General features: G+C 36.9%; 1 protein-coding gene across 10 annotated transcripts in view; it reads right to left on the bottom strand.

Moving 5' to 3' along the window:
- Window positions 1–15,765, bottom strand: part of PKP4 (plakophilin 4) — a 231,432-nt gene that overhangs the window by 72,098 nt on the left and 143,569 nt on the right. For all 10 annotated transcript variants that reach the window (XM_054477302.2, XM_054477311.2, XM_054477305.2 and 7 more), the window contains exon 4: window positions 6,255–6,289. In XM_054477302.2, the coding sequence (XP_054333277.1) occupies window positions 6,255–6,289 (35 nt within the window). The remainder of the gene's footprint in view (window positions 1–6,254; window positions 6,290–15,765) is intronic.

Raw genomic sequence — 15,765 nt, 5'->3', positions numbered from 1 at the left:
AAAGCAGCAAAGAAAAAAAAAATTGTCAAAATTTATAGAAAAAGCAGCAGCAACACTGCTGTTTTATCCCAATTATTAATATATACTGAAAGTTATAAATAGCATCTACAGTTACTAGAAAAGGAAATATGGGCCAGCGCAGTGGCTCATGCCTGTAATCCCAGCACTTTGGGAGGCAGAGTTGGGCGGATCACCTGAGGTTAGGAGTTCGAGACCAGCCTGGCCAATATGTCAAAACCCTGTCTGTAATTTAAAAAAATACAAAAATTAGCTGGGCGTGGTGGTGCACGCTTATAATCCCAGCTACTCGGGAGGCAGAGACAGGAGACTCTCTTGAACCCAGGAGGTGGCCGTTGCAGTGAGCCAAGACGGCGCCACCGAACTTCGGCTTTGGCAACAGAGCAAGACTCTGTCTCAAAAAACAAAAAAAAAACAAAAAAAAAAACAAAAAAGAAAATAAGAGTTTACTATTTTATTCATAAATTTTCAATTTTCTACTCTTCTAACTATAGCTTATTGCCATGGTTACAATTTAAATGTCATAAATATGGCTGAAAAGTGGGTAAACTTAAGAAAAACCACAACGTTATACAGTTAAAATATTAGAAAGTAAATACCAGTTGTGATTGCTGTGTTTAGAAGTTAATACCCTTCCTCCTTCCCCTCAAAGGAAAAAAACATTAGTAAATGTAACTACTAGGCTTGAATATGAGTTTTAGGCAAGAGCGTGCTCTGAGAAAAATAAGGAACTATGCAGTTATTAAGTGTGAATTATGGACACACCTGTGGCGAGGGGAGATTAGCCACTGAATTAGTATCTGCCTAACACTAAAGTACTTGAGTACTTGAGGAGCTATTTGGACAACATTTAATTACTATGTATTCAATTTAAATCATTTAATACATTTGTGTACCATATATATTTTTATATTTAACAGCTGATTGCACAGCCTACTAGAAAAGTAAAAAAAAGATTTGAAAATTTTAATTTAAAGGAAAATACTAAGTACATAATAGTATATATGGTTTTCTCTTAATTTTTTAATTTTAAATTTTTGTGGGTACAGTGAAGGTATATATGTTTATAAGGTATATTAAGTGTTTTGATACAGGCATGTAATGCATAATAATCACACCATGGAGAATAGTGTATCTATCTCCTTAAGCATTTATCCTTTGTGTTATAAACAATCTAATCACACTTTTGTTATTTTGAAATGTACAATTAAATTATTGACTATAGTCACCCTGTTATGCTATCAAATAGTAGGTCTTATTGTTTTTTTCTATTTTTTTGTACTCTTATATTTGTTACTTGGCCATGATAAAAACCCTGAAGATGGCAGTCAAATGACTTAAGCAATGAGGAAGGGGTAGAAAGGATGCCAAGGCCATAGGTTTTTCATCCACTATAATGTGTCTTCATAATCTAAACTCATTCTCTCTAGACTGTAAATCAACAGATGATCATATGCAGTGTCTGCTTGGCTTTTGGTAATTAAAAATCTACAACTGCCCGCTCCAGCTCAGTTCAGCCAGTGTATAGACTGGTGAGGGTTAGGAGAAAAATTGCATGGGGAAATCAGGGTATTTCTCTGGCTCTATTTTAAACAACATTTCTGGCAGGGGTGGCATCTCCTTCCTGGTTCCACCTAATGCTGGAAATCTCCACGTCTGAAGCCCCTCCCACTGCTCCAGCTCTAGGACGCTGACAAAACCATGTACCTACCCCTTTGCCTCTGCAGTCCTAGGGATGATAGCAGCTTCCTGGTATCATTATTTCTTGGGTGCTTCATCATCCTGTTTAATCACTCAAATCTTCCAACCCACACTTTCATAACTACATTTTCTGTATCAAATTCCATATGTTGAACTACCTGGCATGGGTTCTGTTTTCCCAGCTGAACCCTGGCTAATAAATACACCTATTATCCTTGGGTTACAAAGAACTCTTATCCATCAAACACTAATTCTCCAATAGAAAAGAAAAGGGCAATCTATATTGTACTTCTATATTCTCTAGATAATTAGAAATACAAATGATGACACTAATGTGGCAATATGAGAAGATCAATCCCATACACCTGGAGGGAGGGAAAATTAATACAATCTTTCAGGAAAGCAACTTGGTTACATATAGCAAAAGCATTAAAATATTCACGTACTTTAAATAATTTTCTTCCTGAAATTCTAGACTAAGGCAAATCAAAGGTACCAATACAATTTTATATACAGGGATAGTTACCACACTGTTATTTAAAATAGTAAAAAATAAGACAAAACCTGAATGTCCGATACTAGAGATATGGGTAAATACGTATATACTTATGATTTTCCCCTATAGAATTCCCCTATCCCCCAACTGTAAGTGAATATAGTTATACATCTCCATTATAGCTCACCTTCATTAAACCTGAAGTTCTTAAGAGGGCAAGGATGTTTGCTTTAAACATTGACAATTACATGCTAGACAAGTGTTTATTTATTTCAGAAATAAATTAATTATGCAGTCTTAAAGATGAATTTGAAGAATTTTATATTACATGAAAAAAACTGGCAAATGTAACTGCATATACAGTATGTTCCCCATTTCTCTCAAAAGGTAAAAAAACTGTATGTAACACACAAATGCACAGAAAGGCTAAGTGATGAGCTTGATTATAAGTAATTTTATCTACTTTTTGTACTTTTTAAATATTTTCCAAATATCTTTTGATGAGTATATATTACATTTAGAATCAGGAGAAAAATTATATTTATAAAGTAAAGAAGAAAGTCGAGATGAAGGCAGTTGGTAAGGTTAAAATACAATAAGCTCTGTATTATTCACCACTACCTGAATAACTAAAACAAAAAATTAACTTCCTCTCCCCCCAAAAAAGAAGTATTAGCTGTCAGGGAAATTTAACTCCAAACCACAATGAGATATTACTTCACACCCACTAGGACGGCTATAATAAAAAAGATAATAACATGTGTTTGAGAGGATGTGGAGAAATCAGAACTGTTATTTTATTTTATTATTATTATTTTTTTGAGAAGGAGTCTCGCTCTGTCGCCCAGGCTGGAGTGCAGTAGTGCTATCTCCGCTCACTGCAGGCTCCGCCTCTCGGGTTCATGCCATTCTCCTGTAGAACTGTTATTTTTAACTAGTGGAAATGTTAAATGATATAGGCACTCTGGAAAATAATCTGGTAGTTGCTTAACGGGTTACACACAGAGTTACCATGTGACCTAGCAATTCCACTAATAGGTTTATACTTAAAAGAATTGAAAACATATATTCAAAACTTTTATACAAATGGTCATAAAAGCATTATTCATAACAGCCAAAAGTAGGAAGACCTAAATGTCCACCAACTGATGAATGAATAAATATTATTCAGCTATAAAAAGGAATAAACTACTGTTACATGCTACGATAAGGATGAACCTTGAAAAAATCATGCCAAGTGAAAGGAACCAGCCACAAGGACCACATGTATGATTCTATTCAACTGAAATGTCTAGAATAGGCAAATCCATAAGGAAAGAAAGTACAATAGATTAGTGGTTGCCTAAGACTGGTAAGTTTGGGGGTAAAATGGTGTGACAGCTAACTGGCACATGGTTTCTTTTAGGGGTGATGAAAATGTTCTAAAATTGTGGTGATAGATGCACAACTCAGAATATACTAAAAAAAGTAAGAATATTCTTAAAATGGGTAAACTATATAGTATGAATTATCTCTCAATAAACCTATTATAATAAAGAAATTTGTATATTATACATAAAGAAAGAAAAGACTGTTAAGAGAAACAACAAAAAAATTAAGTTCACATGCATGTGTGCCAAATTTGCCATAAAAAAAACAAACCTGCAATACTGTACTAACGTCCTGTTAGGCTATAAAGGTTTTAAGGCATTGTGAGTCAAGTTATGAATAAAAAATAGTCCTTATCACTTTTAAAAACATAACTTCCTTGTGTATATTTTTCAAAATATAGATTTTGTTACTAAATGAAAATATTCACTTCATTTACTCATTAGGTATACTTTTAATACTTCTAAAGGTTGGGCATTTTCTAGGCATGAAGTAGGAGAGAAAAAAGAGACACTTTGCAAGAGCTTAGAATTTGGTTGTGAAGCTAATATATGCACACGAAATATTCCTAGGACATGTAAAGCAGCATTTACTATTCATTCATGTATGCATATTCATTCGCTCAGGTGGTGAATTACCTAGGGTCTACCATCCACAAGGCCCTTGGAATACTTCGTTGAACAGAGCAGACATGGCTCCAGCTCTCAGTAACGACCTTAAATGCTGTGACAATGTGGGGGAAATAACACCGCATCTCACCTGACTCCCTCTGTTCGCCTTGGTCAGATTTCAGATCATTCTCTCATTACCTCCCAAGAATAAGAAGCAGCAGCTTTCTTCTGGCATAGGCTGCTCTCCTAGGCTTCAGGCATGCTTTCTCTAACTCAGTTGTCCCTTATCCACAGCACTCTGGCCCACATGTCTGAACCACATAATAAAGTATTAATATGCATGGATCTATCGGTTTAACAGAAGTGTTTTCTTCACATTTGAATAAAGGCTTTCTCTAGTAATCACATTTCTAAACGCTTATTGAGTGGTGTCACTTGCTGCCCTTTAATCATCTCAAATCCAGCACATCTCACACTGTGGTCCAGAGCACCCCCACCAAAACTGGCTCTCCATTTTGACACTCCTAATTGTTTTAACTGTACCATCCTCCCAAACGCAAAACCTCACAGTTATTGCCTACCCACCTGACCACACCAGCCTCTAAATCCTTATGAATTGCCTAGATGATCTCACATACCAAATTCTGCAATAAGCTTTCAATTGGTCTATCTTGTCACTAATTTTTCCTCCCACCAGTTCACAGCTCTGCTGTTTCTTCTGAGAAATGTTTAAATAATATGACATTTTGCTTCAAGGATTTTCAGTGTCTCCCCATGATCACGGAGAGAGTATAAAGCCCCTGGAACTTACAGATCTCTATAATTTCAGCCAATTCAGCCTTCTAGCCTTTGCATGTCTTATCACCTCCCAAACCAGTTTTAAATGTTCCCTTCCCATGACACTTGTGTTGTCTCTTCTTTTGCCCAGTGACAATGCCCTCTCCAGAGCCGCCCATCAAGCCCAAGGCTGCAGGACCATCTCCTCTGCCATCTCAGATGTGGGCTGTCCACTTATATCAGTATTTCCCACATAATACTTACTTGGCAGTTAACCATATATTATTTCATGGTGTGTCTTGCCTGGTGTTAAACTGTTGTTTAGAAGTCTTATTGTTAGGTAGCTTTTCACGTTTCTGCCTCATCAACAGTTTAACACTATTTTTCTGGGGGAAAGAACTTCTTTGTATGACAGCCAAGTGCCTTGTATGCACTATAAGGAACACCAGAATCCTGGCACCAGGTTTAGATAAACTCAGATACTGGGCATTTGGTTATCTAAGTCTTCCTCAATTCAAGTGTTGTTTGAAAAGGGCCAAAGTATTTACATATCAATGCCTATTCCAGCATTACAACATTGTTCACATTACTGATTACAATGTAAGCTCCATGGGGGAAGGGGACAGGGACAAGTGTGAGTTATGCCCATCACTCTGCCCAGCAATGTGCACAGCACCCGGTACATTATGTGAATACTCAATAAACATTTATTGAGTGAAGGCTGAGTATGAAGACATCAACGATTTATGTAAGTGGCAGACAGTCTCCTTAATGTAATTCATCCTTCCTATGTGGTGAATTTAGGTTAAAAAGAAAAGATAGAGAGACTACATGAAAAGCTACCACACTACGTTAGAAGCTACTAGATATTCCACATGTGGATACATTAAAAAAATGAAAACGTCAAGCAACTTTTCTCTGAGTATGATGAACACAGTGAAAGATCCAACTTGTATAATTAGCAGCTTTCTTGATTATGTAATAACTTTTTTTGAAGTCAGCCCTGTGTTTTCTTATGAGGGAAATGGAAACTTTCAGATATGGGGTTGATATTAAAAATGCTGCTGTTCAATGTTTTTTCACTACAGTTGACATACACAAATTTACTCAATTATACTAAAAACTTAAGCATATTAAGAACTACTATTCCAAAGCAATGTAGCGCAATATTGTCACTATTAAAGGCTTTGCTTGGCTTATTTCACCAAGAGATAGTAAGTTAAGAGAGTAGGCTATGTAATTTGTGTTTATCAGACATAACTTTTATATAATAAAAAACATACCTGTTGATCTCCAAGGAAATGACTTCTCAGTTGAGCTAAAGAAAAAGAAGGAAAAAAATGAAACATTTATTTATTTTGTCATAAAATTTAGCTTAGGACCTGTTTTGCATATTAACATTTAATTTCCACATTAAATTATACAAAAACACAAAAACCTTAAATAAAATTTAAACTTATCTAAGTTAATTTTTTAGATAGTATTTAAAATTGGGACAAAAATTGTTTCTATTTGGAAATTAAGGCAAATTATAAAATGACATAAAATTCTACTTGAAGAAGACGAAACAGCACAACTGTATGATATTCACAGTACTTACATGATGTACTACAGTTTTTTCGTGATAATATGAAAACTACATATGTATCATATATATGAAAAAGAACCAAAATGGCTGTTAAACAGTTTATTTTATGTATTTTCAAAAGCGGCAATTAGAACAGAGACAAAAATTACTGAGGCCACTTTTGAATTGAATATTGCCTTATAAAATTTAAAACACAGAACTTCATATCAAAAATATAAGGTCCTATAAGCCAGGATAAAGTGACAGCTATGTATTTTCCTTGGTTATTAGAGTGTGCATTTAAAAAATTTGTGAATAAAAACATATCAGTGCCTCCCCGCTTGCCACTTCTCTTGCCCCAATCAATACAGGAAGTCATGGTGTTACAGGGACAGTGTGGCAGAATACAGGAACAACAGAATGGATTATTAAGCATTTATTAAATGCTAGATTAAGCATTTCACATATGATCTCCTTTATGTTATTTATCACAATCTTGTGAATAGGTACACCCTTATTGTTATCTTACAGACAAAGAAACATATGCTGGTAACTCGAAGAGCTGGAACCACACCCAGGACTCCTGGTCAGATTCCAAACTCGTGCACCTTATCACTGTGCTACCTGGCAGAACAGCTTGTGATCCCATTTTTGCATTAAACACATACAGACACATAGACAATATGACTAGAAGTCTAGAAAAATAAAAACCAATGTGCTAGCAGTTTATCCATGAGTACAGCCATTACATTTTTTTTCTTTTTAATCATTTGTACCTTTTTTCCTTTTAAAAAACCAGAAAAAGGACATATATTCATGGTATTTTTTTGAGTGCTTATTAAATTTATAGAAAAAGGAGTGTGACTCTGGGCTTAAGGAAACATTCTGCAAAATAAAGCACTTGGAGCGGGGGAAGAACCGTCCTTTTAGTGCTATATTTCTGAGATTTTAAGTTCTTATTACCCCCTTGATACTTTCCCCAAGTCATTATGTGGTTATGAAACTTGCTGGTTGAAAACCCTAGATTCCATAGAAACTCCCTGAACTTCAATTTTGTGTGTGATTTGCCTTTTCTCCATCACAGGCGCAGTAGTTCACATTCCAGGACCTTGAACGAACTGCAAGCAGGGGGACCTTCTCCCAGCAAGTGGAGTCAATCAGTTAATGTTAATCTCCTCCAGGGTTCTGTGATGTTCCTTTATCTGAAACACTCTTAGCTGATTTCAAAATGGACTGATAGGAAAAAGTGAAAACTTGGTCAAATATCAGTAATGAGACATTTGTCTTGCTCCTAAGGGTAGGCCATCACTGTCTTGTGACTCCAAAAGTGGTTCTGCACACTGAATTTCAATTTCTCCTCAATCTGTTTTTGTTATTTAATTCTATTATCTAAATTAGTTTTCTAAGCACTGAGATTGATATTACCCAACTGTGTTTCCTCAAAAGGATCATATTTTACGTCAATATTAAAATACATGGTAAATCAAACTGCCATCCAGAAATGTTTAGTATACCTCAAGTTTCTCGGGAATATTAAGAAAGTTTTATCTTCTGAGTTTGAAACTTATATCAACTTTAATGAAATACATGACTTTTTATCCTCAAAACTGTAGGTCACAGAATATAATTCCAGCTAATTGCTCAAATGGGACAAGGGCTGTGGTTGTTCTGCTCATCTCTTTATACCAAGTGCCTAGCATTTGCCAGGCACACAGCAGATGCTTAATTAAATTGTGAAAAAATCAAGTTCTTTAATGTTTTGAAAGGTCAGGATTATATAAATTACCAGGTATTACCTAGTATAAGCAGGTCAACTTATTCTCCCTGAGTCTAGGTAGGAAGTTCCAGTAGCCTCGTTGTGTAACAATCAAGCAAACAGCATTTTTGCTGCTGAAAGGACCTTTGGTTACCAAAATATAATAGGCATTCCTAGGTGAAGGCAATGGGAAGCCTCGATAATATTCCCTCCTCCATTTAAGGTACCATATATAAATCATTAGAAAAACAAGCTAATAATGAAAATTAAAAATAAATAAAAAGTTCCATGGTATACTTTGAAGATCATCTATTCAGCCCAACTACTTTCACACAAACTTCTATAATTCTGAGAACTGGTCATTATATGTTATTCATAACAGCCTATTTTCTTTTTGAATTACTCACTTCAAATGACTCTCAAATTGTTCACTACTTTGGGACTCAGGGATTGGACAACAAAACAGATGGAAATTTGAAATGCTGTTTTAAACCACCGAATGCAATTGTTCTAATAAACCCATGTTTATTACAACAATCACAGGCAGCTTTATGCTAGAAACATAGGCTTATTTCTTCCTCCTCTCCCTCCAACCATCTATTCCTAGAAACACTTCCCCAACTTTTATTGAATGTCTACAATGTGTCTGTAGGCACTGTGCCCACAAATGACTCCATCCCGGTTCCCTTTCACTTCTCTTCTGAAGATGCCAAGCAGCTTGGGTTCTAGGAGCTTCCACTGGAATGTGAAACACATTTTAAAATACATACAGGAACTGAGTCACCCATGATAACTTTGTTTCAATGGGAAGATATATTCATAATTTAATATGTTAATAACTTAATAACAATCATTTAGAATGAAATCCACTAATAACCTTGGGGCTGTCCAGTCAGATGGTAAACATCAATCAAAAGCAAATTGATTACCAAATTAACAAAACAGTTCATTTTAATGCGAAAAATCAGTTTTGTTTACAGGAAGACAATGTGCCTTCATCATAATATTACATGAAAATATGTTGTAGATCACTATAAAATTCTACACACTCCTGAAATTAATTTTTTTCATTCAGATGCAAATAGAGGCAAAAATATCTTTGTTGGACATTGATGGCTGTGCAATATCTTTGAAAACTCTCCTTATTTTTCTGTTTCCCATATTAGGAGCCAGAAAATTACCTGCTCATAATCCCCTCCAGCCAGAGGGCAGGCCAGTGAGTGAAGTCCACAAGAAGCCACATGTGGAGATAGGGTGATCCTGAGCATTTGTGGTGGATACAGTGGTGGCAGTAGGCACCGCTCCTGGAAACCCAGATTCAGATTCTGGCTCCCTGGCCTTCCTAGAGACTCCATGACTTGATACCCAATAGCTCTTAAAAAGTTGCTTTTCTGCTTACATAAGCCAGAGAAGATTCTATTGTTTGCATCCAAAAATCCTCACTGATGTTATCCTAAAACTAACAAAGACAAACTAGCCCTCTGAAAAGGGCCCAAGACTCGTAACTGTAGACTATTTCCAACTGCATACTGGATATATAACACAGCTCAGATTCAACGTATTGAAATTATTTCCCTCTAAACTGACTCCTGTTTAGTGATTCCCACCTTCAGTCACTCAAACTGAAGAGCAGGGAGTAATTTTACTGTTTGTTCTTCCCACTAGTTTGTAACCTCCATGAGGATATGGGAGACGGCCTTGTTTAGAGACAACGGCCAGAGCCTAAGGCAGTATCTGACATATGGCTATCACTCATTTTGAATTCATCTCTACTACCACTGACACTGTTCTGGCCTTTATCCTCTTATCCTCTTTTGGCTGGGTCATTCTTTCAGTCTCTCTCCTAACTGGTCTTCCTGGATTTAACTTCTCATCCTGCCAGGCTCTCTTCCCTGCTGCTACTACTGTGATTTTTTTCAAACACTCACCTCTGATGTCATTCTTCTGCTGCTAATGCACAATAGATCCATACAGGATAAAATGCAAACATCTCAGATGGCACAGAAGGCCCTCCACCACCTGGCTCCTCCTAGTGTGCCCTTTCCCACACAAACCTACATTTGAAGCATTTCTAACTGCTTGCAGTTGCCTCACACACCATACTGTTTCACACTTCCACTGCTATTTTTAGGGTAGAACATGCAGGAATAGAGTCTGGAAATTCTTTCAGAATTACTCAAATTCTAGAATGGCACATGCAGGTACCATATAACTTGTTTATATACCCATGAAACAGAATGCTCTAAAGTTTACCTTCACTTTGTATCACCTTCTATAATAACAGGAATATTTTTATTTTATTTTATTTTATTTTTTTGAAACGGAGTCTCGCTCTCGCCCAGACTGGAGTGCAGTGGCGCGATCTTGGTTTACTGCAAGCTCCACCTCCCAGGTTCACGCCATTCTCCTCCCTCAGCCTCCCAAGTAGCTGGGACTACAGGTGCCCACTACCATGCCCGGCTAATTTTTTGTATTTTTTTAGTAGAGATGGGGTTTCACCGTGTTAGCCAGGATGGTCTCGATCTCGTGACCTCATGATCCACCCGCCTCAGCCTCCCAAAGGGCTGGGATTACAGGCGTGAGCCACCACACCCGGCAATAACAGGAATATTTTAAAAAAATGTTTTACTTAAGTTGGTACCCAATTTTCTCCTGGTTCCTCTGTCTGATGTGAGCAAGCCTGCTTTAGTGGATACCAGTAGGTAAACGCTAGGAGAGGGGACAGTAGAGAACTGGATGGAGCCATATGGTAATTCTGCCATGCCATTTCCCTCACCTTCTTTCAGGTCTAGGTAGGGCTCATTTTATCACAAGTATACACAAGCTACTGTTACTAGTCTCTTAGCAAGACATATTGAATTAGGACAAGATCCAAGGGTTACTCCTTTCTGAAAAAGAGCCAGTTCTTAGCCTGAAATTAGAATATGGTCAAACAGCAAAATTTACTGCTTTATTTAAAAAAATCAGGCTTGGCACAGTGGCTCACACCTATAATCCACCACTCTGGGAGGCTAAAGTGGGAGGATTGCTTAGCCCAGATGTTTGAGACCAGCCGGGGCAACAAAGTGAGACCCTATCTCTACAAAAAAGTTTTAAAAAAAAAAAATAGCCGGGCATGGTGACATGCGCCTTTAGTCTCAGCTACTTGGGAGGCTGAGGTGAGAAGATTGCTTGAGCCTGAGAGCAAGGCTCAAGGCAAGCAAGGCTGCAGTGAGCTGTGATCATGCCACCACACTCCAGCCTGGGCAACAGAGTGAGCCCCTGTTTCAAAAAAATAAATAAACAAAAATAATTGTGTCAAGAAATTTTACATATACATGTATATTGATATATAAATATAACTCATTAATAGCTGAAAAAATAAACCATAGCCAATAACAAATTAAATTTTACTCAGTATTAATTAGAAAGGATAACTCAAATTATCCTAGAAATTGTTTTATTTATGAATGGAGCATGGGTGTGTCCCACTGTCTGGACTATGTACCATCTATAGCCTTCTCTGGTGACCAACAATCATCCTTCCAGAATTACCTTGAGGAGAGTTAGTCACCTCCTCCTTTTTATCGTGAATGTACCCAATAATTTATCTCTATTTTTGCACTTTTCACATTGTAACTATAGTATTTGTTTACCTACCTGTTTCTACTGCCAGACTGCAGCCTTCTTGAGAGTAAAGATAGTATATTAATTCTACCTGCATCTAACCAGGAACTGGCATTGAGTAGGATGCTTAAATAGATGATAGCTGATCTTAACTCTTTGGGTTGTTGTTTTAAAGATTAATGCTACATAATTTTAGAAACTGTTTCAATCATTCTGCAAAAGAGACAGATTCCTCCCGATTTGGGTTCTTTGTATCTTATAGAAAAGACGTTTACTGCATATATCACATGGATTCATTCAACAAATATCTGTTGGTCATTTATTGAGCGCCAGCCATTGTTAGAGGCTGGAAATACATGGTGAGAAGAGCATTCTACAAGAGAGGACTCTGATGTCAATGTCACAGGGCCCAGCACTATGCCGACTAAAGAGACATTCACATATCTATCACAAACAAAAGTGTGAAGCAACTTTTAAAAACAAAAACCAAGACCTAACTCTCCTTATACTCATCTATGAAAAGAAGGTCAACTGGTACTGGGAGCACCCAGATAGGAATTTGAACATGAAGTCTCCAGTGAGACAGGTATGGAACAATATGAACTATACGCCACAGTCTAGACTGCACCTTGATTTCCACAGCTCGAAAACTGTAAGGGGTTGGGAATAAGCCAGTTTGGAGACCACCAAAATAATACACTACATGTGTAAGAAATCTGACATTTCTCCCCCTCTGTGTCATGACAGATGACCTCTTTAATGGCTGTTTAAACCATCTCAAATGAGTAGCGTTACATGATCTACTTTCACTGTCACACCATAGTTTTTTACAATATTACAATATTCTTTTCTTTTTTTTTTTTTTAAAGAGACAAGGTCTCATTTAATTGCCCAGGCTGGGATTACAGGCATGAGCCACTGTGCCTGGTACACAATATTCTCTAAATTATTCTTAAGTGTTCTTCTATTAAATAGATGTAATTAATACATGAATCAGATGTATATTAATCTTTACTATGAAAAATTTTTAAAATACATTTGTACATTGTGGCCTTTCCTTGATGTTTCACTCCTCAATTTTCTCTCAGTTTTACCATTTTGAGCTCTGATCCTAAGTTCCACACAAGTCTGTATTTCTGTAGATATTAATTCTTGAATTAGAGTTTAAAAACGCCCACGTTTACAGATGAAATCTCAGTGGCTTCAGGACGTAAGTTCCAAACTGCATTTCTCTCTTTCTCCACCAATTCGTTATTGTCTTACTTTCAATTTGTGATTTGCTCATTTTATAACGTATGTTTTACCTTTTCTTGTGCCATTGGTGGGCTTTATTTTTCCACTAATCAAAATTACTCCATTAGCAAATGTATAGGCTTTCTGGATTCTAAATCTATTGTGAGAAGTTCTAGCTAAGTCTACTTTTTAGTCAATTCCAAGGTCTATTTCTAAGTTTAAAAAAAAAAAAAGGTAAACTCATTTTGTGTTTTTATTTTTTGGCAATGAGTTCACATTGCAATTACTTAACACCTCCAGGCATTGCAAATTGCTTTTTAAAGAATTATTCCAGAATCCTCTTAGTTATGTGAACTGGGCTCCATAGTTCCCTGTCACTCTGTATTTCCCATTATGCATCTGGGATTTTTTTTCCCCTCCCCAAGGAAATATGGCAAAATAACTACTAATAATTCTTAAGTTTGTCTCTACTTAAGAATGTTACAGGATAAATTTAAAACAAACTACCTTAACTAAGTAACACATTCTGTCAAACACTTAAATTTCTATATCGTCATTAATTATAATTAAATGAAATCTTCAATTATGATCAGGAGATACAACATACTTTAAGATTTTTATTTCTATCTAACATTGCTTTGGCTTCTGTTTTAATTAGTACATATAAAACTTTGCTCCGTCTATCTCTTAATGCATTTGTAAAATATTCCATTAGTTTCTTGTGAATTCTTAGCTAGGTTAAATGCATTCTGTGCTTTAGCTTTCTTGAGTGCTCGTGAATTTATGCTGAGAATGCCGCTTTTTGAATATAATTCCTATGGAAGTCCCTGGTCTTATTAAGGCCAGGCATTCACCTGTGGGCAGGTCAGATTTCTCCTTACCCTGACCCTCAACAAGAATGTCCGTGAGCTCATTTCATACTTACAATAAGCATGGTGAGAAGTAGGATCTAGAAGACTAAGATGGAATAGAGGGTTCTCTAATGCTATAACCTGTCTTCTGATGTTCTGAAAATTCATACCACTTACTACTATGTAACTGTCAGGTTACAACCAGTTTTGTTTTTCCTGTTTCGGAAACAGGGCCTTTATCTGTTGCTCTTAGTCAGATAAGGATTGCCCAGGAAATAAATTCTTTACACTAGAGACTTATGCTCTCTGTCTAACGTCAGAACAAATAGAGCAGTTACACAAATTAAACAATATATCATGATTATTCTTCCCAAAACAAGTTTGGATAGCTCTTCATCATTGCACTAAGCTAGTTCAGTAAGGTGAAGGCAGGAAGGTCAACACGTGAAGACAGTGAAAGTGAACTGCTTTGCCCAGCTGAAGGACGGGGGAGCTGGAAGGCAAACAAGTATCTCCACCACCACATTCACTCCACCTCAGAGGGGCTCTTAGGACCCTGGTTTGAAAAATCACGAATCCAGGCAGTAATGGTTTCCTAGCAAAAATACTCTGAAAGCAATCCTCCTTAGTATTTAACTATATTTTTGAAACCCCTTCCAAATTTACTTAGTGTCCATTCACAATCAATCTTAATGAAAACAAAAACAAAACAAAACCTCTTCCTCCATACTCCTGGTTTTTCACTGACCAAGTCTCTCTTTACCATGCTGTCAGATCCCGGGCAATTCTCTGTTGGATGGAGACTGATTTCTTTCTTCCCAAGGAAGGGCCACTAATTAATTCTTCCTGGCTTTTCATCAGAATGGCCGTTAGTCCCCTCTCTTCCTAAGGCTATTCCCAAGATCTCAGCAGCCAGGAAAAGTGAAAATGTGACAACAGGTCCCTAACTGCAGTTTAGTTATTTTTATGTGTTATGACCTTGCCCCTGAAAATGGTACATGCCTATAGTTTGAACTAAGCAAGTCATAACAAATGAGACAGGGCAAAGGGCTTCTTTTCATAATTATTTATATGATCTGAGGGTGATATCGAGGTTACAGAAAAGCAAGAGCACTTGAATTAAAAATGACACCCTTCATGTAGGCTATAGCTGTTCCTGACCCGTCAGCAACAGGACATGAAGCTTGAGTTGCCTTCCACTAGTGAGGCTCTGCGTCAATCCATCTCCACTCCAAACCCAACCACTGGTGTGACCAGCAGAATGATCAAACAAGATGGCTATAGGAAGGCAGACCTGATACCTCATGGAAGGCAGAAAAGGTCAAGGGCCTAGAGTCAGACTCATATTTCCCTCAGTGACACTTTACCTGAAAAACTTGGCCATGCTCAGAATGTGCTTTTACAATTTTCGTCTTTACAAAATCATGAGCAACAGGGACAGCAAAATGTGGAATAAAAGTCCACTCTTGGTTTACATTGGCTGCTAGCAAGTTTGAGTAAAATGTATGCCCAGCCTCTGTGGTGAACATGTTTGGTCTTATTCATGGCTCTATTTTGTTTTCATACTTGTTTTCTCAGTTCTTCATTCTACTTTTCCTTTGTGCTACTCTACTGTATATTTTTGGATCCCTATAACAGCTGTCTAAAATGCATTCCAGGGAAAGTTAAGATTTAAATAAACAATATCATGACCAGCCTCCTGAGGGGAAAATTGCTTATTTGATGCACAGCAAAAACATGAAAGGAACAGGAAATACAGTTCAAGTAACCTTCATAGGGAC

Source organism: Pongo pygmaeus, chromosome 11 (genome assembly GCF_028885625.2).
Source record: "Pongo pygmaeus isolate AG05252 chromosome 11, NHGRI_mPonPyg2-v2.0_pri, whole genome shotgun sequence".
Taxonomy (NCBI): Eukaryota; Metazoa; Chordata; class Mammalia; order Primates; family Hominidae; genus Pongo; species Pongo pygmaeus.
Note: the sequence above shows the minus strand (reverse complement) of the source record. Positions and strands in the feature narration are given on the sequence as shown.